This window comes from Castor canadensis, chromosome 15, assembly GCF_047511655.1.
Source record: "Castor canadensis chromosome 15, mCasCan1.hap1v2, whole genome shotgun sequence".
NCBI lineage: Eukaryota > Metazoa > Chordata > Mammalia > Rodentia > Castoridae > Castor > Castor canadensis.
The window spans coordinates 64549144-64576005 of record NC_133400.1 but is presented as its reverse complement, the minus strand read 5'-3'; the positions used below and the strand labels follow the sequence as shown (position 1 = coordinate 64576005).

The window sequence follows — 26862 nt, the reverse complement described above, 5'->3', positions numbered from 1 at the left end:
TCTTGGTACAGTGCTTGATATTGGTGATAAAAAAGATTTTCAAATGGTCTACAGGAACTAATTTTAGTTGAGAGCTGTGTAAATGTGAACCTAATTACAGTTCTTGTGGCAAAGATTGCTAATGGCTCCCCAAAGCACATCCAGGGAAAGGACATGGAGTGCAAGTCAAGCATGGATAAATTGTGGTTTGTCTTTTGAACTATACAGTTTCCTGTGCTGAGACTGGGTTAATTTTGATAATTCTGAACAATGGTAAAATCAGTAACTTTAAAGTCAAGAGAGTTGAGCTTTACTATTGGATTTGTAATACAGCAATAGCTGCTTAAGCTTGGTCATCCATTAACTGGGAAAAATAACACTCATTCCTTTGAGGTCTTTAGAAATTGGCTAACCAACAGATTTGATTTTGCTGGTGAGCACCTATAAGTTTTCCATACATGGGATTTTTTTCTTTTGTATTTAAGATTGACAGCCAAAAGGGCATCCCATTCTCTAATGTCCCACATCAGAAACACTACTTGCTAGGTTCATAAATCTGGCAATTTGAGTTGTCTTGCAGCCCATCAGGTGAGAAGTCACAACTCTTTCTGCCAACTGGAGGGTAGCATGGCAGCCACATGTTCTGCATTATTGGGTTTCAGTATGATGTGGGTTGGTACAGGTTTCAATCCTCTAATCAGAATGTGCCCCAGCCAATCTTGTAATGAGTGTGACCCTTCTCTTTTATTTTACTTTTTTTTCTGTTCTGGGGCTTGAACTCAGATAGGGTTTTTCGAGATAGGGTCTTGTGAACTATTTGCCAGGGTTATCTTCGAACCGGTTCTCCTGTTCCTGCCTTCTGGGTAGCTAGGGTTTCTGGCACGAACCACTGGCGCCAGGCTGGTACTAGGGTTTTGAACCTCTGGGCCTGGAGCTTGCTAGGCAGGTGCTCACCTCTTGAACCACACCCCCAACTTCTTCTCTGTTAAATGTTCTTTCTCCAATCCCTAACTCCATCTTACTTAAAATAAAAGTGAGAAAGAGACCGAAGTCTTGAGATTGAAACGTTTCCCCTCATCCTTACTCCCCACAAACAGATTTCCAGCTACATCTGTCAAAAAAGCTTCTTGCCAACTCACCCCTTTTTCTCCGAAACTTCCCTCACCTCCGCTTCTGTGGGCACCCAGCTCTTTCCTAGCCTTCGCGGTTTTCACACACAAATCTGGCACAGGATCGCAATACTGATTTTAGCTAACTCCCTTTCCAAGGGGCGGAACTAACCTTGGCCCTCGACCAACCCTCTCCACTTGCGGGGGACTGGGGGGGCTTCCAGGGATCGGGGCTGGAGCACCACTCGCAGAGGGAAGCAGAACCTGCGGTGGCCTTCTCGCCCTCGGCTGCGCGCACCCCGGCACACCGCCGGCACTCCGCGTCCGGCGGGCTCCTTTGTCCCAGCCGCGGACTTCCGGCCTCCGACTCCTCCTCCTCCTCCTCCTCCTCGCCCGGGGCGCGGCTGACGCGGCCCGGGAGGAATGCGTTTCCGGAGGGAAGAGGGCGGCGGCGGCCGCCTCTGGAGCGGGATCGGCTGGGTGGAGGAGGCGGCGCGCTGGGGTCGTTTCCTGCCGGGAGTCGGCTCGGGCGGCCGAGTCTCCTCGGCCCGCCCCTGAGGAGGAGGAGCCGCCGCCCGCCCGCCCGCCGCGCCCGCCGCGCCCGAGACCCGCAGGCCACGCCAGCCCGCGGAGAACCCGAGCGCGCCGCGGAGCCGCACGCGCCGCGCTAGAAGGTAGGGCGGGCCGCGGTTCTGTGCGCGCCTAGGCCGGACCGGGTTGTGTTCGGTGGCGGCGGGAGTCGGGGAGCCGGGTGGGGGCCTCAGAGTTCTTGGCGCCCGGCTAGTCAGCCGCGTCCCTCCGGTGCGATCCGCCTCCCTCTCCTCCGGGGCCCGTCCGGACGCACCCTTCCCGGCGCGGCGGCCTTGGGGCGCACAGCAGGCCCCCCCTCGGGTTCCGAGTGGGTGGGTCGCCGGCCTGGGCACTGTCAAGTCGGGGTGGGGTTGTGAGGGACCGGGCTTTAGCCGGTCTGCCGACGCCGGCGGCGCTTGCACGGGCCTGCGGCCTGTTGGCTGACGCGTCCTGAACCGCACGGCTCCGGGATGTCGGCCCCCCGCCGCGGTGCGTGTGTTGCGGGGGAGAGGCGGCCGGGGCTTCCCGAGGACTCGTCTCGGGGCGGTTCTGGGCGGGCCCGGGGTGGTGGAGGTGGTGGTGGTGAACAGTGCGAGGCTGGGGGTGCACCCGGCGCCACCGGGTTCCCAAGAGGGAACGACGCGCGCCCGGACCTGCCGCGCTGGGCAGCGGGGACAGGCCCAGGACATGGTCCAGGCGGAGAGGCTCGCGGCCCCTGAGGCTCCACAGTCACCCTGTGCACCGCGGGACTTTTCCCTCTGCCCCTCATAACCAGCGAGGGTCGTGACAATCCTAATGTCTAATGCCTAAACAGTTGTAATCCTGTGGATTTCGTATTTTACTGATTGGAACCCTAGCACAAATTGGTAAGAGTCCTGGTAAGTTACACAGCTTCCGTTTCCTCATCTGCAAAATAGGAACAAAGTGTCTACTAATAATGATAATTATTATAATAACGAGGGTGAGAGCCTTGCTTAGCTCTCGTGCTCTCGTGCCTTGCTTGCATATATGATCTTATTTTATTCTGTAACCCATTCCTGGAGGTGTAGGTTTTTAATGCCAGTTTTACAAATGAGGAAACTGAGGTACGGCGAGTGTAAGTAATTTTCCTGCTTGTGGTTATCCTTGAAAACTTGGAGACCCCGTGTTTGAACCATAAGTAAGTAACCTTAATTGCAGTATGCTTGTGAAAATCAAATGTGAACAAAAAAAGTGAAATGTGAAGTAAATGCTCAATAAATACTGGATTTTTTTTGTTTTTTGTTTTTTTTTTTACTTTTTGAATCCTTTTTATGCTTTGTTGGTATGTTAAAAAGACTTCAAAAAATTTTCACACTGTTTTGGCAACGTTTGCTTTAGGTCTGCATTCCACATGAACATTTAAGTGGGTAATATCACTCGGTTATTTTTTGTTTTCATGGTACAAAAGTAAATGCCAAATGAATTTTGATTAGCCTCTTTAAAATCACACAGCCCCTTTGCATTAGTTTGTGTATTAGACAACTTTTAGAGAGTACAGGATTGACTTAAGACTTCCAGTATTATGTTCACCTTTTAATTAATTTTGGTTTATTGGTCAGTATTAAATGACTGAAGATGATGAAGTGAGAAGTAGGAAACATGCAACAGATCAGTGTTTTGTTTACTTCATAGACCTACCATTTAATTATCTGTGATGTCGATTTTCAATTTTTTTAAATAAGAAATTTCTACATTAAGTTCTTTTTTATTCTCAACCATTCTGAACATGAATAGTATGGAATCAACCATTTTGAAAAGTCTCTTGATTTTGTAATTTTAGTGTTCAGGCAGCCAATTATTTTCATTTCCTAGGCAGCACTGTTTAAATCTGCCCCAAATTATCATCACTGATGAAAATGTTCTGTATTGATGTTGATAAAGTCCTACCTCCAGAAGGGATCCTGAGCTCATCTCCTCACTCTGCCATAATCAATCAGTTTGGGTGTTACTGTTCACAGGAGTGCTTGCTACCTTTACAAAGAGTTTGGTTTCCTCTAATAAGAATGTGCTTTCCCGTGGGGAGGGGAAGGAGTACAGTATAGTATTCTATCTGCAGAAATATTTCACTGATAATCTGTAAATGCACTGGTACTTTAGGGGGACAGGGCGGTACTGGGATTTGAACTCAGGGTCTAATGCTTGCTAGGCAGGTGCTCTACCACCGGAGGAGCCACTTCACCTGCTCCCCTCATCCCCCACCTTTTTTTTTTTGGGAGTATTGGGTATTTTTGAGAGGGTCTAGCGAACTATTTGTCCAGGCTGGCTTGGGAACTTCAATCCTCCTGATCACTGCCTTCTGAGTAGCCAGGATTGCATGCAGGTGTAGGCCACTGGCACCAGGCTTCATTTGTTCTTAACTATGCTGCTAGAGTGGTTTCAGAGAACTTTTGGTTTTAAGATTTTTAAGTTTAAAGAAGATTCATTATGGGTGGAAATTAAAAAAAAAATCTGTATTATTACATTAGCAGTGTTTCTTCTGATTTGGTTATGTTTTTGAGATTTTTGTTTGTTCTTTCAGTAGTAGTTGCTATGGTGCGGGAATCACAGCCAAACTATACTTTGTAAATTTCTCATTGTTTAAAAAATGAACAAATAACTTTTGCAGATTGAAATTTGATGTGGGTTTTCAGAAGTCAACTAACTTTAAGCTTTATTTTTGATTTGTGGCATTAAAAGATATGGATAACGATATTTGTCAATATGCTTAGTATGTGTGTGAGAAAGGAGTAGTTTCACATATACATATGAATAGACGTATACATACATATCTGTGCACATTTCTTACAGGACTAGTCTCATATAAGTATCCAAAGTACAGACTTCTGACCCTCAGAGGTGTGTAAAAGAAATCACTGCAGTGTACATAAGAAAATTTTAGGTTTACTCATATTTTAAAATCTCATGATTTTAGCTTAAGCTTCTTGTTATGCTTTGTAATATCTCCTTATATTGCTATAGAAATATGTGCATTTAAATTTATAAATGTGCATATGTTTTGAGTACACATCTTCAAATTTTTTGGTAATAAAAAGCAAGTAACCAAAAAATTTAGAGACCCCTGATGTAGGAGATGGTTGGGTGGGGGCACAAGAAGTACTGTATTTAGGAGAGAGAATTGACAGGTTTTGGTATCAAGGTTAAGAGAAATGAAAAAGCCACTAACACAGGGTTCTGGCAGGTGGCACCATTCACCAAGGTAGGCAGTGTGATCACAAGGGGGTGGTGCCTGTTGGCTGGCTGTAGGGGAAATGATCAACTTAAAAGGCTGAGGTTTTTTAAAGTGACCATGAGACATCAGTAGCGATCCTAGATTGCTGTTGAATACACAGATCAGGAACTGATAAAGAAGTCTGGTTGGGAAATTTAGATTTGGGAATTCATAGTCTGTAAGTACTAGTTGGAGGTATAGACTACAGATGACAACACCAAAGGAAGTGTGGAGTGAAAGGAGGGCTCTAGTGAACTTGGGAACTTAATGTTGTGGGGGTGGGTAGAGGAAGAATAATCTAGAAAAGTTTTTCCCTTTCCCACTTTCTTCTGAACTTCTAGCTCCTTTGAGTATCTTTTTTTGTGAGTGACTTGGGATTTGTGGGACTTTCTAATGACTGACATGTTTAAGGTAAAGAGAAAAAGACTTACTAGTTTATACCCCTCAGTGGTAAGTTTTTTGTAGATAGTTGGTTTGATGCAGTGAAGGTTTCTTGATTAGGAGGTGGAAACTAGGGTTTCAATACAGGTTTGGCACTGAATTTCTGTCGCCTTGTCTCTACACTCCCCTCATTCCGTAATTCCATGAGTTGAGGGATAATTGCTGTTGGATCTAAGCACTGTGGAGTGCATTTCTCTTTTCTCCCAAGAGCATCCATTTTCTTGTATCATCACCAGAGAACCTAGCTACTGTGCCAGATGACCCATTTACAAATATGTACCAGTGCCAGTCAGTCAAATCTGTTTTTGTCAACTCACTGTCAGGACGTAGCTCAGTTGTACATTAGTTGATCGGTATATTGACTGTCAGTTACCTAAAAAATGCTGTGCTGAGTGTATGTACGAAGTTGGAGCAGGCATGGTGAGGGATGCCTAGCTGTTTGAGAGGATTGCGGTTTGAGGTCAGGTCAGGCAAAAAGTCTGAGAACTTCCCCCCCCCATCCCCCCATATCTCAACCAATAAAGAACTGGTTGTGGTGGGACTGGCCTGTCATCTCAGGTACAGAGGAAGTATAAATAGGATTTTGGTCCAGGCTGGCCTGGGGATAAAAGCAAGGCCCTATGCAAAACCGAAAAGAGCTGGGAGGGCCTGGTAGATCACCACCTAGCAACTATAAGGTCCTGAATTCAAACTCTTAATACCGTCCTCACAAAAGGGAAAGAAACAAAGTTGGCATGGTCTTTGATATTCAGTGAATTGTCTAGATGGGGCAAGTTGTGTTCAATTCAGGAAAACATACAACAAGAATACTAAAGAATATTTTTACAACATGTGCTGAACTAGATGATATTTTCTAATAGTTTTTAAGTTCTACTAATGGGCTAACCTTTGGCTTAAGTGATTTTGAGAGGCTTGGTGGAGGAGCTGTGGCCTGAGCTTGGAATGATTTGAATGTGAGTGAGGGTATGGGTGGAAGATGGGTGATACAACTAAAGGACATTGCAGTTACAAGCCAAAATCCTATCTCATTTAACACTTTGTTACTTATCAAGATACATGTGTATGTTTAAAGAATAGCTTAGAATGAAGGCCTAAATTCTTATCATAGTCTGGCAAAGGATACAGATCTGAATACAATTACTTATATTAGAAGTTTTGAATAAAAATAACACTACATTATTGAGCATCATTGGAAGTTTGTCATTTCTGTGCTGGGCACTATCAAGATTATGTGCTGGGGCTGCAAAGAAAGTAGTTGACTCTATTTATTGTGGTTGTTGAAGAACTAAAAGCCAGTGAAGGCCAAAAAAAGTCACAAAGGTGGAAGAAAAATAAGCATTGTACTTTGTTTAGGGAGTATAGTTTCAGTGTAGGGATGAGGAATATAGTTATTTGCAAAATCAGCTATGTACCATTTAAAGTACAAAAGTCCCATCTCATTGTATAAATGTTTATAGACTATGTGAATAAAGTTTTTATGCTCTGAAATTAGAAATTATTAGGTTGTTCCACTGCATTCAGTATTTGATGACTTGCGTATGATTTCAGTGCTTCTTAAAGGTGAGGTCCTATCTGATTATTGGGGAGGAGGTTGAAGTTTTGAGAATGACATTTAGTACTTTGTTATTTGGAAAAAGTAACAAAAATATAATAGGGTGTAAGAGTTATGCTTACTAAAGAAGTATGGTTTATAATCTGTTGCAGAGGTTAAGGTATAGTGGTAGAGTCTGTGGTTAGCATCCTGGAGGCACTGGGTCCAGTTCCTAGAAAAAAAAAAAAGTTGAGAAACATTTACCAACAGTCACTCAGGTTCTTTTTTAGAAGTCTTTGACCAATGAATGAATGACTTGGTAAGCAAGAAAAAAAATTCAATAAGCAGGTAAATTGTGAGCTGTAGGTCACTATAAAGGTAATTATTGCTAAGAACTTACACATTCGTGGTCATTCATATTTTTTCCTTCCAACTGTTCTGAAGTAAATTTATTTCCAGTTTATTGATGAGAATACAAGAAATTAAGCAATTTCTTAGTTTGGTTTTAAAACACTTACATGTTTAAAGTATAGACACCGCTGTGCTTATTCCACTCCATTACAGGACAGAGAGAAAGAAGATAGGACAAAAGATGGTGGTCAAAATTAGTTTGATCAGGGAAGAGTTTTGGGAAGATGTGTTTAAGAAGTGAATACAATTATGCAGTTTGGGAACTTTATTCACAGTTCTTTTTAATTGAAATTACGTAGAACAAAAGTGTTTTTGATAACTTTTGATACCTCTATTCCCAATTACCACCTGTGTAAACTTCCTCAGAGTTATTTTCTCAATCAAATAGTTGCTAATTTTACTCCTTGTTTTCCCAACTTAAGGAAAAGCAAAAACATGTGCATATTTAAAAAGTGTAAAGAAGGGACAACTTACTAGGTTGGTTTGAAAAAAGAAATCAATTGCTAGGTAAAATCTTTCCTTCTGAGTGAAAGGAGAAGCTGAAAAGAGTTAAATTAGGAAAGTTTTTGTAATAATTTTGGATCAGCCTTTCATATTATGGCTTAATAGCCTTACTTAAAATGTTTTAAGTCCATCGTTCTGTAGTCTTTGAATTTATTTTGTACTTCCCCCATTTAAATTTAAGCTTAATTTTTTTGTATTCTCCCGTGAGACAGTCCTTTTTTGCAGGTACAGGAGTGGTGAATGTGGTTCATTAGTTGTTTGTTGGGTCACCATGAGGTTCTTCTATCATCATGTTTCTAATTGGCTTGAATTTGTTGATTTGAATTCTGTGTGATTTTTCTCAGGTCTAATCTTGTTTTGTTAATTATAGTCTTTGTGTTTAACAGAGGATTCCGACCTAAATTTCCTTTCCTTAGCTCTGTATGCTTTTTGTTTAGTGGTCTTAACAGTTTTGTTTTGCTTTTTTGGTTCTAGACATTAAACCCATGGCCTCCCCATACTTGTTCTACTGCTGAGCTATATTCTCCAGCCTGGTCTTACTGTTTGGGATCATTGTATGATACAGTTTAGTTGAGCTTTTTGAGAATGCGTTGAAAAGCATGATGAATTCATCTGTTTATTTTCTTCTTTCGTAGAAAATTCTTCAGTTACCTTCACTTTTTGTCCTGTTGATGTCTTCCCCAGGTATTATTTATTTTGCCCACATGTAGGTTCTTTATCTTTCCTGTGATGGTGATTGGGCTGTAGTATAGCCTCATTTTCCTGGGGCTGGTGGATAGAGTAGTTATTAGTGATGAATTTTATCTTTATTCACTTCTGATATAATTTTCTTAAAGTATCTAGCTGTCTTATGAGCAGTTTTCAGATTTCAAACCCCAAATTCCATTGTTGGAATTTAGTAGTCTCAGGCTAAGCTTACATTGGGTTAAGAAGGGATTCATGTTCCTTTAAAAGGCTATTATTTCTTTAGGTTGGAGCAGTGAATTTTAGGTTTTCTAGTTCAGAATACTGTTCATGTATCCACAAGGGTGTGTGTGGGTGAGGGCATGAAATGAGGTGTCCTTCACATCTTTGCCTTGGATTAATTAGCCTCTTTTCTTTTCTGTCCTCTTAGTTTTTCCTTCTCCACTCTTTCTGCTCAGTTTTGTTAATCATTAATTCTTGCTGCTTATTTGGGCCATAAACACTTCCCTAGTCACCACTGTACCTCTTCCTGCCAAACAGAAGGAAAAAAAAAAAAGTTGAGTTTTAATTGTTCTTCCTGTAAGGGAAAGGTGCTCTTGCCCAGATATGATTTCATCCCCACATTTAATCCTCAAATAGCAGAGTGCTCAGTCGCAGTTCTGTTTGTTCCATTTATGCATTTCTCATTTTATTACTCTCTATGGGGGACAAGTAGGAACAACCACATGTTAATTCTGGAGTCTATCAGTTTGGCTGTATTCTTTTTCTAGAATGCATTGGGTTTTAAACATTAAAACCTGTTATTGGTGCATTTTTCCCTCTTAAAAACAGATAAAGCAACAGACTTGGGATGGATCTAATGTTATATTTTTAAGAGATATTGATGTTATACTTGAATATAGGTATCAGAATCGTTCTACTATTACAGGAAAAAGATTTTAAAATGCTATGATGTAGAAAAGGAAGTATTTGAATGATATGAACTTTTAGGTTTTCATACTAGAAACCTAAATTATAGCGAAAGCCAGGATGCAGGCTAGGTTGAATCAGGCCTGGGTTCCTATTGCAGCTCTGTTACTTGCATGTCTGGCATATTGTAGGGTGTTAACTCGAATTAATTGCGTTGAATACAAATGTACCTTTGTACAAAGATTTTATAGGAAGAAATTTGGTGGATTCTTCTTTTCAATACAGCTGGCTTATATACACCTTATTTAACCCCCCCTCCAAATATAACTATTTTTTTTAAAGTAATTTTTGTCTAAAGTGTAATTAATTTTTTCAAAGATAGTGTAGGCCTGAAAATCTGAACTCTGAAATGCTCTAGTCTGAAACTTTGAGGACTGACATGCCACAAATGGAACATCCTGAACCTGATAGGTCACAGTCATTTGCAGGAACACTAAAAATGTTGTATAAAGTTGCTTTCAGGCTATGTGTACAGGTGGATATGAAACAATTTATGAATTTTATGCTTATCTCATTATACATGTGCGAATATTCCAAAACCTGAAAAAAACAGTTTTGTTCTTAATCATATCAAGTTTTTAGAGATTTCATCTATAAATGTGAAAGGAAATACCAAATGAGTTATTTATAACATTGTTTAAAAACATTAATGATTGTGTATTTAAAAGTTTGAACAGGATGTAAAACCACACAATCTTTTTTTTTATTGTTTTATTATTCATATGTGCATACAAGGCTTGGGTCATTTCTCTCCCCGCCCCCACCCCCTCCCTTACCACCCACTCTGTCCCCTCCCTTCCCCCCCCCAACCCCCTCAATACCCAGCAGAAACTATTTTGCCCTTATTTCTAATTTTGTTGTAGAGAGAGTATAAGCAATAATAGGAAGGAACAAGGGTTTTTTTCTGGTTGAGATAAGGATAGCTATACAGGGAGTTGACTCACATTAATTTCCTGTGTGTGTGTGTTACCTTCTAGGTTAATTCTTTTTGATCTAACCTTTTCTCTAGTTCCTGGTCCCCTTTTCCTATTGGCCTCAGTTGCTTTTAAGGTAACTGCTTTAGTTTCTCTGCATTAAGGGTAACAAATGCTAGCTAATTTTTTAGGTATCTTACCTATCCTCACCCCTCCCTTGTGTGCTCTCGCTTTTATCATGTGCTCAATGTCCAGTCCCCTTGTTGTGTTTGCCCTTGATCTAATGTCCACATATGAGGGAGAACATATGATTTTTGGTCTTTTGGGCCAGGCTAACCTCACTCAGAATGGTGTTCTCCAATTCCATCCATTTACCAGCAAATGATAACATTTTGTTCTTCTTCATGGCTGCATAAAATTCCATTGTGTATAGATACCACATTTTCTTAATCCATTCGTCAGTGCTGGGGCATCTTGGCTGTTTCTATAACTTGGCTATTGTAAATAGTGCTGCAATAAACATGGATGTGCAGGTGCCTGTGGAGTAACCTGTGTCACAGTCTTTTGGGTATATCCCCAAGAGTGGTATTGCTGGATCAAATGGTAGATCAATATTTAGCTTTTTAAGTAGCCTCCAAATTTTTTTCCAGAGTGGTTGTACTAGTCTACATTCCTACCAACAATGTAAGAGGGTTCCTTTTCCCCTGCATCCTCGCCAACACCTGTTATTGGTGGTGTTGCTAATGATGGCTATTCTAACAGGGGTGAGGTGGAATCTTAGTGTGGTAAAACCACACAGTCTTTATAAGTAAACATGAGTTTACTGTGAAGATGAAAACAGTTATGTGTATTTTTTGACAATGGGAATAGTTGCACATATTTTGAGTTATTGGCTAAAATGAGATTCTTTGTGGGTTGTGCTTAAGAATATTTATTGTTCAAGGAGTGAATTATGAATCCTTAAATAAAATTGCATATGGTAAAAAATGATCTCAACATGAAATGCTTTTTGTAGGACCAAGATGCAAAACCTTTGTCTATACTTATGAAATAAAGCAATTAAAATAGCTTTTGTTGACCTCTATTCACTTTGAATGCCCAGCGAATAAGCTCATAGAACATTATAAGCTGTATCTGTTTCTGTGCTCTGAGTCAGTTCTAACACTAGACGGATGTTCTTTTAAACTAGTAATTAGGTAGGTCTTAAACAACAAAAATTAGTTTCTTAAAACACTTAGGATCATAGCTTCTGAGTTTAGGTGGTCAGGCTACACTTCCTTCCACCAGTGCAGCCTTTCATTCTACCTTTGCAGTTATTTGACTTCTCTATGGTTCGGTTTCTTCATCTGTAAAACCAAGAATATCATTCCCTACCTTGTAGGATTCTTTAAAGGAGATAATTAGATGCTGTTATGTTTATCATTATCGTCACTATAGTCAATTAAAGGTATTGAAATAAATGACTGACATTCTCCACTTCCAGAACTGGGGATGAGAATCAAGAGCCTCACATGTGCTAAAAGCAGTCTACTACTAAGCCACATCCCTGGCTTGGAAGTCTAGTTTTTAAAGGAAATATGAAGTTAACTTTAACTCATCAAAATTCACTGTACTGGTAGTATTCTTGTCTGTGCCTTGTGTGACCCTCTCAGTGGACAGTACTTCCTTTTCTCAGTATTCCACAGTGGGGAAGTGCCTGAATGAAATCAAGCTAGTATATTTGTTTGAAAAACATAACACAGCTCTGATTAAAACTTCCACTAGTAAAGTGTCTTTTGAGGGTAGTTTTCTTTGTTTAGCCCCTGCTAGGTTTGCTTCAGTTGTTCTTTCTTATTTCTGTTTGTTTTAACTATGTTATCTCCTAACCCAATTGTTTTTTGAGGTGGTCTGTGTTAGTAGTTTTTTGTAAATAACTATTTTTGCTAATATGGAGTACAAAACACTAAAGTTTTGCTGCTTTATTATTTTACATACAAACTGTTAGAAATTCAGTTGTTAGAAAGCACATTATATAGCCTCAAATCCTCAGAATTACAGAGCCCTATACTAAAGATAGCTACAAGTGAGACAGGTAAGTGTTACAAAGGTGCCTTTATGAATTAGGTTGTATCTGCTGGGCCCCAGGCATTGCTCTGTAATCCTATTGTATCTTCCTTAGTTTTCTTCACCTCCCACCCTAGCCCCACCTCCTTTTCTGTCCTGGCTTCCTATGTCAGAAGGAACTTTCAGACATGAATGAGCTCTTCAAGCTTCCAGCTGTGCTGTAGAGAAGAGAGGTGCTGCCCTGTATGCTTGGAAAACATTCCTTATGTATTCCATGGGTGCCATCCCTCTTTGCTCCAGGGAGGCCTGGCGCTGTCAGTTTTCTTCTTTCTCTATTTACCTCTTTAAGTCTGCTGTTTTCATAGTTTCATTTACCACTTAATAATGACATCTGTTGTGTCTCTGTCTCTAACCCTGACTTATCTTCTGAGGTCCAGACCCATGTGTCTTCATCTCCCTAGAATTCATGCAGGCATTTTACTTCCACATTTCTAATACAAAATGCATCATTTCCTCCCCTAGCTTTTCCTACAATTTTTTTGTGGTGCTGGAGATTGAGCCCAGAGCCTTATGTATACTAGGTAAGTGCTCTGCCACTGAGCTACATCTCTACTCCCCCCTTCTTTATTTAAATATGTTGGTTATTCTTGGTTTATTTCTTTCTCTCACCCTTTCTCATACAAGCAAATATCAGAAGCCAGTTAATCACTCACTTGTTTGTCATTTTGTCCATTTCATAAGTTCTGATGTGTTCCTTTTTTTTTTCTTATTCTTTTTTGAGATAGGGTCATTGTATGTAGCCCTGGTTGGCCTCAAACTTCTGATCCTCCTGCTGTAGCTTCCCAAGTGCTAAAATTACAGGTGTGCACCACCATACATGACCATACATTGTCTCTTACTTGAACTTTTGCAGTAAATCCCGCCCCCCACCGTCTTCTAAGCTCCTATCTTGCCACCCATCCTATACCTCACTGTTTTCCTGCCATGTATATTTAGTCATCTTATTATCTTACCCCAGTTTTTTCAGTTTTCCTACAGTTTATTAGATAATATCTAAGTTCCTTCAGCATAGAATGCACACAAAGCTCTTTGTAACTTGGCTTCTCCAGACTGCCTGCTCATAGTTCCTGCTATTTTCAACTCATTATTTAAGTCTCAAGAAAACTTAAGTATTTTAAGATTCTTTTTAATATTTTAAAATAACATAATTTATATTTAGGATAGAAATTTATAAAGATAAAGTAACTTAGCTCACCAACAGGATATAACTACAAAACATACAAATACATTTTTTTCAAGACTTTTTCTGTAGAGAGAAAACATGAAACCAAGAATTCCAACTCGAGGGCGGAGGAGGCACCCAGACATATGTATTAGACATAGAATTAGAAAGAAGTCAGTATTAGTTCTCTCAAGGAGACCTTGGCCTGGAACAGCTTCTCTTATCTTCCTGTCCATCTCCTATGTGTCTTCTATTCTTGTTGAAAGCCTGCCATCTCCATGAAGCCTCTGAATTTTCCTAGTCAGATTAATGTGTCCTCTTTGCACTGTGTCCAGCCTTCATTATAGGAATGATTACATCATATTGCAAATGTATTTTTTATCTTTGGACTGAACTGAAAGTTGCTTGAGGCAGCAATGTTTGTATTTCCTGATACGGCACAAAAGCTGACATAACTGTCTGAGAGAGGACCCCCAGAGGCATAGAGAGGGAACCAGTAGGATTCAAGGGAAGAGACGTGTTAAGAAAGAAGTGTGGATTGCATTAAGTGCTGTGTGTAAAAGCTTTGGTGGTAAACAAAGAATTTCCTCAAGTGCCTATTATAGTCAAATGAACGAGTGAAAGCAGATAGTAAGATAGGTGCAGAAAGAGTTCTTTTGCAGTATCAGTTCACATCATGTAGGGAGTATCCATTAACTGCACTAGGCGAGGAGAGAGGAGGTGGTTAGCAAATGAATACCAGTATGACAACTTGTTCTAGACCTCTGGCTATGAAAATGAGTCACAGATAGGATTAGGATAGTGTCTGAATGGCATTTTCCCCTGTTGTTCCCTCCTAATGGGTTATCTTATGTGGAATGCCATGAATAGGCAATTTTTAGCCCCTTTTCTCAGCATGGGAACCATCTGAGAATAGGTCCTGTCATGTTAAGGTTGTGGTTGTTAGGGTCAGGAGGACCTCTGGGCAAACCTGAGGCCACACTGAGAAGTGTTGCCTGAGGAGGTTGTAAGATGCAGGACTTTGGGCACCTTTCACTACACACATAAGCACACACACACATGAGTGAGCGGGGCTCTGGTATCTTCCAGAGACTGTCAGGAGTGACTGACTGGGGCAGCCGGGTGTCTCTCTTACCACTTCTTCACCATCTGCTGCTTGCTGCTTTTATGACCACTTGCATCTGTGCCTCCCATCCCCATAGTTGCTTTATTCTTAATTACTGTCAGCTTCATTGTCGCTACAGATCTTTATTCTGATTTGTGCTCACCTTCTGTTGCTTTTTCATTTTGTTGAAACCTGACCTTAATAGCTAGCCAGTGACAGCTCTTTCTGTTTCTTGCAGAAGAGTTGACATCTGTCCTTATTTTCTCAGCTGTTCTTTTAACAGTGGAGCCATGTTTTGCCTGCTTCTGGGCTTGGTACTCTTCCAGAGGTTTAGAAGGTTTTGGAGGGTTGTTTGGCTTGCTAAGATCCATAGAAGAAGAATGTCACACTGCTCTTAATGGTCCACAACCATGCAGCCTCAGGATATTGGGAAACATTTTGTTCCTAATAGCTTTTTCTTAATGTGATTCTCTGAATTGTGTGATATTTTGAAAGATTTCTCAAGGCAGTCCAGTATTCATTACAGTAGCCTGGGCAGACACGTATCAATCCTTATATGGGACAAACATAGTTTACTTTGTGTGAAACTTCCCAGATGCTGCATTTATCACAGTGATGCATTGATCTCCTTAGGAGTTTCATGTACCACCCCCTCTACCTCACAGCTTCAGAATTAAACACATTATTCGAATTGTTAAGAATAACAGACCATAGATTAATTAACTCCATTAAACCTTTTAGGCAGGCACTGAAAAGTGAATTGTTAATATTTCATACTTCCATGATGCTCAGCTTTTGTCAGTCACTGGGATGAGGTCACAGTGAGCTGTAGGCTCACCATAAGCTCAAGACAGTAGAGAATTTTCTGGTATAAGTCCATTTGTGAAGTAGATGACTGTGCAAGTTATTCTTAGCTTTTGTCTCTGGGAAGCCAGCATTGAGCAGAGGCAGCACAGGATCCCAGGGGTGCTCAGATCAGACCTTAAAGCACCCTCTCTGCTGCACGAATGAATAGCTTCTTGGGGTGTAAACCCTTGATGATGGAGGTCTTTAAAAAGAAAAATTTAAGTGTTAACATGGAATCCAATCAACTTTTTTTCTTACAAAAGGAAATTTACCAAGTTAAAAATAAACTGTGATATAATAGTTTTCATTAAGGAAGCAGAAAGAATGCCTATAATTCTAGCTACTTGGGAGACTACAATCGAGAGGATAGTGATTTGAGGCCAGTGCAAGACTGTATCTCCAAAATAACCAGAGCAAAATGAACTGGAGGTGTGACTCAAGCTTAGAGTGTCTGCTTAGCAAGTGCAAAGCCCTGAGTTCAAACCCCAGTCCCACCAAAAAAAAAAAAAAATAAGAGTTTAAAAGCCCCTATTTCTTTATATTGTGCATATAAGTTTCTTTCATCTGCTTGGGTCTGTTTGATTACTTTATGTTTGTATATTATTATCTTACATTCCTCTCGTTAACTTATACTTTGCGTTCAGAATTATTCTACAAACTTTTTAATGTTGCTGCATATTTCTCTTTATTTATTTGTTGGCAGTACTGGAGATTGAACCTCAGGGCCTCACACCAGCTAGGCAAGCACTCTACCACTTGAGCCACACCCCAGCCCTTTTGCCTTTGGTTTGTATTTCACATAGGGCCTTGTACTTTTACCTGGGAAGGCCTCAGACATGATTCTTTCTACCCTGCCTCCCAAGTAGCTGGGATTACCACACTTCACTTGTTTTTGTGACAGGATCTTGTCCTAACTTTTGTACCAGCTGGCCTCCAATGTCATCCTCCAACTGCCGTGCTCTTATCTCCTCCCTCCCAGGAGTTGGGATCATAGACATGTGCGGGCTGCATTTTATTTTTATTTATTTATTTATTTTTGGGAGGTGGTACTGGTGTTTGTACTCAAGGCCTCACACTTGTTAGGTAGGCTCTCTACCACTTGAGCTACTTTGCCAACCCTTTTTTTTGTTAGGTATTTTCAAGACAGGGTTTCATGAACTGTTTGCCTAGACTGGCTTTGAATGATGATCCTCCTGATCTCTACCTCCTGAGTAGCTAGGATTACAGGTATGAGCCACTGGCTGCTGGCCTATTTTATTATTTTTATGACTGGCTAATGGTCCATAAAGCTGATGTGGTTAGAGTTCCCTATTTTCCTAATACAGAAGATGTTTGCTGTTTTCCTATTGTACATATACTAGAGTACCATACTTATTGTGTGCCTGTGTGCTACCTTTTGTATTTTTAATTATTTCCTTTTATATTTTTAATTGTTCCTTTACCCTCAGACAAATACTCAGCACTGAATTACTAAGTTAGAGGGTAGAAACATTTTTTAGTTATATTTTTACCCAGACTGTCACACTATTTAGAATAATTAGACCAGTGCACAAAGCTACCTGTTGGTTTTTCTCAGCCACCTTGGTTTGTTAGGTTGGAAAGCTTTTTTTCCCTCTCACTAGTTCACCTTCTATTGCTTTAATATATATATATTATGTATGTTATGTAAGTATATATATAGTATATATTTTATGTATATAGTATATATTTTATATATATACTATATATATGTTTTTGATGAATGCTGAAGTTAAACCTCTTTGGAGGTGGTATTCTTTCTTTTTTTGTTGTCTCTAAACCTGTGATTCTCTTGTTTCAGGCTTCTGAGTGCTGGGATTATAGGCTCAGGCCATCATGTCCTGGCCTTTTCTGTTTTTCTTTTTGTAGGAAGGGGAGGTGCTTCTGCATAACTATTAGGTTGGGTGCTGGTCCAAGACAGTGAATAATTAAGTGCAGTGTTTAGCACCATGTATTCATAAGCATTTTTGAACAAATTTGGTAAGGTATGAGTTGAATTTTGAAACTGTGAAAACTGTTTCAGAGAAAACAGTTAATATATCTAGTGATTAGAGGTTAAAGTAGTCTAACATACAGAATACTTATTACCTAAATTTTTCTGTAGAGATTCTAAAAGACATATGAGACTCCAAGATTCTTTCAGAAACTTCTTAGTAGTAGTGCTGGGTATTGAACGCAGGGCCTGTGCCACTTGCTTGAGACATGCCCTCTAATCCTTTTCCTTGTTTAGTTTGTTTTTTAGATAGGGTCTCAGGCTTTTGCCCAGATTATCTCCATTTGCCACCTTCCTGCCTCTGCCTCCTGGGACCACATGTCTGGCTTGCTTTTTGAGATAGTATCTCTAATTTTTGCCCAGGCTTTCCTCACAGCTGGAATTGTGAATATGCTCTACTTTAGCTATCGTTTTTCTGCCTTTTGTTGTTTTGGTCTAGTTTGTTGATCTGGAAAATGTGTGGATTAAAACTGAATGTTTTACTAATTCTATTCATAGCTGATTTTCTTACAAGAGAAAAATAGCAGAAGATCAAACTATATAATTATGTTGGAGCTTTGTACAGCATGTTGGTTTAGCCTGAGAAGAAACAAAAACTATTAAAGAGTTGCAAACAGGGAATGACTGGGTCAGTTTATGAAAAGTTCACTCAGACTGACATGCATGAGGTAACTGAGCGTCTGAATGTGCCTCTTTGGGACCCCGAGAGCCCAGGGGATCGTGGAGATGAAGATTCCATGAGACAGAGGCTGTCCCTAGCTTTCAAGTGATAGGGAATACTTGCTATTCGTATTCCTTTTTTTTTTTTTTTGAGCATATTTTTAAACATTTTATTAAATGTAAAAGCTTTTGATTTAGAGACTGGCAAGAATGGATTCTGAGGATCTGGCGTGCAAGTCATTTGAGTACTGTAACAAAAAGGTGAAGTAACAAACTAGGGAAGAAAGGCAGGTAATGGGAGGTTTGGAGAGAAATGCTTTGAGAGGTATAAGTTTATAAAATCAGAAGATGAAGAGGATGGAATATTTTGTCAAATGCATTCTCTTTATTTTCCTAATATAATGATGTACATTTTATATTTCAGATGAATTTACAACTGGTTGTGTGGATTGGACTGGTCAGTTCAGTTTGCTATGTATTTGGCCACACAGGTAAAAGGAAATGTTTTCTCCATTATCTTTGTATTTCAGGATCTTGTATCAGTCTTTACTCAGATTCCTAGGAAAACCTAAGTCAGCTCATGGTGCTTCTTCTGAAAGCCCTATAATGGTGCTGTCTCACCATGAGTAGAGTATTTGTACATGAGTAATTCAGGGTATTTCCAAGGGGCTACAAGGGGCTTCATGATCAGGCTCCTGCTATCTTTGCCGTCCAGAATGAGGGTAGTGAAATGGGAAAACGATAGACTGCACGAAGATTTCTGATAGTGTGAAGTGAACAGGGAGAAAGCAAAAGCATGCAGTGTACTCAGTAATTAAAGTAAATGTATAAAATGGTGGATTTTGAACTGTTACTGTGTAAAAACAGAAACCAGGGGCAGTTGACTTTTTAGAAGATGTTCTTGCTCTTTCATAAACAAGTCTTGCAAAATGTTGCCATATGTAGAAGAGCTGTGAGAGTAAAGCTGAAGATCTGTTTCATCTTCAGTAAACTATGGTGCATCCATATGTGGAGTCATGGTGCCCACTTCTCTATATATCCCAAAAAGTACATTGAGTTGGAATTATTTCACCTCAGAGTGGGGGTTACCATATGTTAATGTGAAGGAAGAAACATGAAGAACCTATTGATAAGTTCAAATTATGTAAAATTAGCAACAACCCAGTATTTGACTTCAGAACACTATAAACAAGATGGAAAACTAAACAAAGCTTAACTTCTTTAATATGTATAAAAATCCAATAAAAACCAGTGTGGGCATGGTACATGAATCCCATGAAAATAATGCTTTACCAAGTTGTATGAAAACTCATGACATTTATGACCATTCAAAATGTTAGATTCTGAAATTATGCCTTTGAATAAAATGATAAATGTTTAGGTAGATTAATAGTACCTAGTCTTTGTTATTAAAGACAAGATAACCATGTCCTGTCATGACTTTGAGTGCCACAGTGATCCAAAATTACCAGTGTTTCCTTATGGTAGGTCTGGTTTAACTTGGAAATTAGGTAAGATTAAACATATGTAATTTTTATGAATATTGTATCATTTGCCATTGTGATACTGATTTTTTTCATTTTTTTTCTCTGAAAGTTCAAGTGAAGTGGTCTCTTTTTTCATTTTTCCTAACAGATAAAAATAGATGTTTAAAAGCAAACGCCAAATCATGTGGAGAATGTATACAAGCAGGGCCAAATTGTGGGTGGTGCACAAATTCAGTAAGTAAGATGGCTTGCATCCATTCCATTTAGTCTCTCATTATTAAGTGTTGTCCAATGCTGTATCCTTGGGGAGTACTAGATACGAGGTTTCACTTAAATGAATTTTATTGACTAATGGGTGATAGCTGTTGAACACATTGGCCACCAGGCACATGTGGCTATTGAGCACTTGAAACATGGGTGTTACAAACTGAGAAGTGCCTAAGTCACAAATACATGCCAGATTTTAAAGACTTAGTATTAAAAAAATTAATAATGTTCAAATGATAAATGATAATATTTTATATAAATATGTTGAGTATTGAAATTAATTTTGTTTCTCTTTCTTTTTTTTTTTTTTCATCTTGAGACAGGATCTCACTTTTATAGCCCAGGCTGACCTTGAACTCAAGACCCTTTTACCTCGGCCTCCCACGGCCTCCCAAGTATTGGGATTACAGGTGTATGCCACCATGCCTGGCTCAAACTTTCTTTTCTTCATTGTGCTAGAGATCGAACATAGGGCATTATGCATGCTAGGTCCTGGGTTGTAAACTCAGGGCTTCGAACTTGCAAAGCAGGTGCTCTACTGCTTGAATCAACCTTACCCAGCCCATTTTGCTCTCTTTCCCTCTCTCCCTTTTTTTTTTTTTTTTTTTTTTTTTTGCAGTACTGGGGCTTGACCTCAGGGCCTACCACTTGAGTCTGTCCACCAGCCCTTTTTGTGATGAGTTTTTTCAGGATAGGGTCTTATGAACCATTGGCTCCCCACTTCCTCTGGTTATTTTGAAGATGGGTCTTGTGAGCAGTTTGCCCAGGCTGGCTTTGAACTGGGATCCTCTCAAATAACTAGGATTACAGGCATGAGCCATTAGTACCCACTGCTAGGTTCTGTTTTACTCCCTTCCCCTCATTTCTTTTAGTGTGGCTACTAAACAATTTAAAAATTATATATACATATATATATATATATGTGTACTGAATAATTTTAAGGAAAGTTCTACTCATTTAATTCCTCCCCCCTTTTTTGATAGGGGGGGATGTAAATTATATTTATATATATTATAAATTATATTTGTTTTTAACTGATAGAGTTGATTTGCATACTACTATAAACCCCTTGAAGTTAGGAATTGAATTTTATTCACTAAAAAACTTCTACCTTGCCTAACAAGGTATCTTGTAAATAACACTTACTAAATTTTCAATGAGTGAATATTCAAATGCATACATCAGAGCAAAAAGTGAGGAGTCAATTTGAGGTCCTAATATTAATAAACAGAATAAATAGCTTATAGTGGAAATGAACAGGTTTATTGATTATCTTTATCCAGGCTTTTGGACCCAAAGTACAAGTGTCTATATGTAGACGTAAATGTTCAAATATGAGAAATGGTGGATAGTTTGACCATTTAAAGATAAAATGAGAGGTTTTTATTTTAGTTTTTCTAATAGCATTTTCTGTTCTAAAATGGTATACCAGGGTTAAATTAGCTACCGTGGAGAGTATGTGTGCTGTGGGTTTTTTTGAGGCAAGGCTTATCTAATGGAAGGTCTTGGTTTTCTTCTGGAAAGTGAGGATAACTCCTGCTTGTCTGTTGTTTCAAGTAGAATTTAATAAACTTTAATAAAGCAGTTTTGCCTTCAAGATTAGTAAGTGGTAGCTGCTGTTATCAGCATCCATTTTATGGGGCCATAGTTTATGTGAGGTTGAAGGCTATCCTAGCTAAGTGTTGTTTAAATAATTTAGTCTTTGAGGGTTGGGGCACAAATCCTTAATTAATTAAGATTTTTGGGGGGAGTATGCTTAATGAAATTTTACTTGGGTTTATGACCTTAAGGCTTTTTGGATTGGCTAGTATTTGAAATGAATAATTTAGCAGGATCTTGTGCTTTGGTAGTAGTTTAGGTTTGATAATAAGTAAAAATTGTACAGTTTAGACACACCTGGCCCTTAACTTTCTTTCTCTTCTGGTTGTTTCTGGATAGATTCTCATAAATGCTCTCATGACTGTTGTATTTGTCTTAGAAAATAACTTAAAAAGCTTTTGTGTATTCTTTAATGTCTGCAGTCACTTCATACACCATGAAATTGATAATGGACAGTACTATAGATAATGTCATTAGTTTTTTGTGTGTTTACTCTCACATTTCATGAAACACTTTTGTTCAAAATCTTTACATCTGTAGCATCAATGTTTTTGTCTTTTCTAAGGTACTTTGTCAGATAAAATTTTTATTTCTAATATTTGAGGTACAGCACATTTTGAATTTATGTCTTTATTGGAAATTTATTCCCATGCCACAAGTATCTATTTGTATATCATTCAGAATTTTAAAATTTTCAAGATAAAATTTAAAAATCTTATTTACAATAATAGCAAATACTTAAAATATTTTGAAACTTTTAAGACTATTTACTGTTTATTAGATTTCTTTATCTCTGTTTGAAGATGCTACCATTAGTTGAGATGTATTGAGGCTAATATGCTTTCCCTAAACACTGGGCTGTACTATGTAATACAAAAGACATGGTAAGGACTTTTATAAGGGAATTTATAGAAAAATACTGTCTGTTATTTGGGTATGTATATTACTTATAGCTGTTAACCTTGCTTAACAAGTAATTTCAGTGAAGAAATACAGTTAATGGTTAGGTAGTTTGAAATTGAATGTGGAGCATTAAAAATATATACACTTAGGGCAGTCCTGGGAAAGGTACTACTTGTTTAGTATTGATTTTGCTTGTTTTTAATCAAAAGCACATATGATTTGAGTGAGTCGAGCATTTTATTTAAAAGCCAGAAATTAAGTACATTAGAATTCATTTGATTTTTGTAGTTTATGCATTTGCTCTTATGATTATGTAAAATGGTTTGACCATTACACTTTTTGATACCAATATTTTATATGTCATTTAGACATTTTTACAAGAAGGAATGCCTACTTCTGCACGTTGTGATGATTTAGAAGCCTTAAAAAAGAAGGGTTGCCATCCAGATGACATAGAAAATCCCAGAGGCTCCAAAAATATAAAGAAAGATAAAAATGTCACCAACCGTAGTAAAGGAACAGCAGAGAAGCTCCAGCCAGAAGATATTACTCAGATCCAACCACAGCAGTTGGTATTGCAATTACGATCAGGTACAGAAATACAGCTCCAGCCTCCTGTTTGAGTTTTTGGCACCACCTTTATGCAAGCCTTTTAATCAGCTTCTATAGAGGGCTCATTGTGTCACTTAAAATTGAATAGATTTAATTTTGGAAAGTTTTTGCAGACATAACAATTTGTAAAACATACTTTGAATAGTATTAAGTGTTATGTAATGTCAGAAGCAGATTTTCTTGGTGAGTCAGGAGTTATTATTTAGACTTGAGTCTAATGAGTTTTTAAAATAATAGTATCCATTTTCTGCTATAATTTCATAATACAAAAGCAATGTTTTAACCTACATGTTCCTTTGTATTAGTTTAGTACTGTTTAAGTAATAGTAAGTACCTGTATCTGTCCACATCTAAAAATAAAGAAACAGGCCCTCTTCCTGGCTTTCTTGCTTCCATTATTTCTCTCAGGAGAATGGTGTGTGCTCCCCATCCATCTGCTCTTTGACTTGTGCGGTCAGGATTCTATTGCAACACCTGCTGCAACACAGTGCCACTGTCATCTGGGACCCCAGATCTACAGGATCCTTATCTGGGCCATGCATTTATTATTATTGTTTTTATTATTGTCAGTACTGGGGTTGGAACTCCGGGCCTGGCATTGCTAGGCAGGCACTACCACTTGAGCAGTCTCCAGCTCTTACTTCATTATTTTTATACCAGAAAGATGCTTTCTGTTCCCATGGCATCACTCCTAGTTGTTCTTCTCATTGCTTACCATTGTTTTACACATTGTCTTTTTTTTCTCCTCCTTTTCTGCAGATCACTTAAAAGTTGTTTTTCCTCTCCTGTATTTGAAAACAATCACAGATTTTTTTCGAGCTCAGTACCTGTTTTTCTAGCTGCCTACTAGAAATCCATACAGAGAAAATTCACACATTAAAATTAATAGTTTTTCATCCAAATTTCATATTCTTCTGTGTTTTCTAAGTTTTTTCTGTTTTGTTTGTTTTAAAATGCTGGAAATCCAACCCAGGGCCTTGTGTGTACTGGGCATGCTGTGCCCTTGAACTACATCCCCAGTCCCTTTATTTTCTAAGTGACTCAAATTTAACATCTCTTTTATCTTTCCTTTTCTCTTTCGTCAATGTTTAGTTCAGAGTTTCATCATCTCCTTGAATTTTTTTTCTGTAGCTTCTTAGGTAACCTCTTACTTTTAAAAGTTTTTGCCACATTTTCTTAAGTAAAATAAGATTAAATTACTCACCTGTATATTGCAGTGGTGCATTATACAAAGAACAGATTTCTCACAACTGAAATGTCAGTTGTGTCCTGTGATGTGCACAGTCTTGCCTTCTCTAGTGAATTCATGGTGTTTTATGTTTTTGTTTACCGGTCTCATAGTTATCAGTTGTTCGTGTTTCCATTACTGTAACAACTACTGCAAATTACCACTTTATAAAGAGAAAAGGTTTACTCTGGCTTACAGTTTTGGAAGTTTCAGTCCATGATTAAGTGGCTGCTATTGCTTTGGGGTTATGACAGGTGGCACATCATGTTAGTAGCACTTGGTGGAACACTATTCACCTCACATTCAGGAGGTGGGTAGGTGGGAGACTGTCTCTCTCTTTTTATTCCCTGCCCACAGACCTTTCCCTTGGTGTAAATCCTCCCTCTAGGCACCACCTCTTACTAAGTTCCTATCAGTTGTGCCAACCTGGGGACCAAGCCTTTAATACGGATACCTTTGTGACACATTACAGATCCAAACTATAGCACATTTGATTGTCTTGTCCACTTTGGTTGGGGATGTTGTCTTTTTCATCTTTGGTGAAAGGCCTGGTGTTACAAGTTTTGGTTGAATGAAATTGAGGACATAACAGTTGAGTTATTTATAGAATCTTCAGGTTTTGTAAAAATGTACACTTAGTTCATTTCATTTTATAGTGTTCGCTATGTAAATTGTATCTATTTGCTTTTGATTGCTGGGAGGCTAATTTCATTTTCTAATCTCTGTTACATTAGGGGAGCCACAGACATTTACATTAAAATTCAAGAGAGCTGAAGATTATCCCATTGATCTTTACTACCTTATGGACCTCTCATATTCAATGAAAGATGATCTGGAGAATGTGAAAAGTCTTGGAACTGATCTGATGAATGAAATGAGGAGGATTACTTCAGATTTCCGAATTGGTACGAGTGTTTGAAAAATTAATAATTTTCTTATGTATAACATTTCTCAAAGCCCTGTGTTTTCTTTCTTTGTTCTTTTCTACATATTTGTGAGATAAGTAGGGTAGTTTTTCATCTTTTTTCTGAGAGAAAACTGATATTCCTGTCATGCAGCTAATACAATTTGTGATTCTTTTCCTCCATCAATGTGTACTGCATGTAATTTGACACAAATTATGCCTCTCAGATAATAAAATGTCTGATTGTTTTCCATTCATCTATTGGTTTATTTTGTAAACCTGTCAAGTACCCCAGTATCTCATTACTATTTAGTATTAGATGTTCAGTTCAATCAGACTTATCTGTGATAACATAGTTTTAAAAAATGCAAGTTTGTCTGTACATTCATCTGTCCAAGTGCATTTTTTGTCAGGTTTTGGCTCATTTGTGGAGAAAACTGTGATGCCTTATATTAGTACAACACCAGCAAAGCTCAGGAACCCTTGCACAAGTGAACAGAACTGCACCAGCCCATTCAGCTATAAAAATGTGCTCAGTCTTACTGATAAGGGAGAAATATTTAATGACCTTGTGGGTAAACAGCGCATATCTGGGAACTTGGATTCTCCAGAAGGTGGATTTGATGCGATCATGCAGGTTGCCGTTTGTGGAGTAAGTGCATTTATTTTCTTCAAGGGTCCATTTTTGTTATTTTTGTGGATTTTAATTGCAGTTTTACCAAAAGTTACTAAAAACATGACTTTAATTACCATATCATTAGATTGTCAGTGAGAAGTATGGGAACTGTTACGTGTTTTGAAGTTTATTTAATCATTATGCCCCTAATTAACCTGGGCAGTTAGTTCTTTTCATACTGTTTTACGAGTCAATATGTTAACCATTTGAAACAGTGTACTTTCACTGGTGTTCTGGGTTTTTGGAAGAGTCTGGCTTTGTATAGGAGATGGAACTGATGTCATCTGAGGTATCATCAGGAATCTTGAAACTGGTCTCATGGAATACTGTCTCACACTATTTTCCTTTGGTCAGTTTTCTTTCACTCATTTTCTTTGAAAGGCATCTTTTTTTCTGTGTCTTAGCAACTCAAAAAGAAGGAACTTTTTGGGCTGGTGGAGTTGCTCAAGTGGTAGAGTGCCTGCCTAGCCAGTATGAGTCCTGAGTTCAAACCCTAATACCACACAAAAAAACGAAGGAACTTTTAAAGCCCTAATTTATAAGCTGTATAACAACATACAGAGAAGCAACAAAGCATTTGTAGTTTTAAATTTCACGATTTTCAGTGGTAACAAGTTCATCTCTATTGGAACAGTGACTCACATTCTATGACCCAGGTACCAGCTGAGTATTTTGTGATGGTGTTTTAATGACACAGCTGAGGCTGAAAGTAGATGAAGTTTTTCTCACTTTCTCTTTTGTCCTTGGTAATGTCCTAACTGATATCCAAGAAAATAAGTGATACTGTATGGTAGGTAACAGGTATGGTAGTAAAGAACTTTCTCACTCTCCCTAACACTAGGAAGTTTACTTAGCATCTCTAGGGAATGTTTTCTTTTATTTTTGAAAGAACAATAACAGTATAGTATAGAACTCAGGCTACCCTGAAGTTCCAGTGCAGTGATCTGTATTAAGTATC

The 26862-nt window shown here is 38.7% G+C and overlaps 1 protein-coding gene across 3 annotated transcripts in view; it reads left to right on the top strand.

Annotated features, from left to right (window-relative positions):
- Nucleotides 1-1666: 1666 nt before the first annotated feature.
- The window catches only part of LOC109697920 (integrin beta-1), a 45336-nt gene continuing 20140 nt past the window's right edge, over nt 1667-26862 (top strand). Inside the window, exons 1-6 of one of the 3 annotated variants that reach the window (XM_020181819.2) lie at nt 1667-1762; nt 18653-18719; nt 19864-19949; nt 22853-23075; nt 25059-25229; nt 25642-25880. In XM_020181819.2, coding sequence (XP_020037408.1) covers nt 18653-18719; nt 19864-19949; nt 22853-23075; nt 25059-25229; nt 25642-25880 — 786 coding nt within the window. In that variant the 5' untranslated portion in view covers nt 1667-1762. Of the gene's footprint in view, nt 1763-12941; nt 12966-18652; nt 18720-19863; nt 19950-22852; nt 23076-25058; nt 25230-25641; nt 25881-26862 lie in introns of those variants that run through there. The other 2 variants (XM_020181822.2, XM_074056322.1) reach the window with 2 other exon arrangements.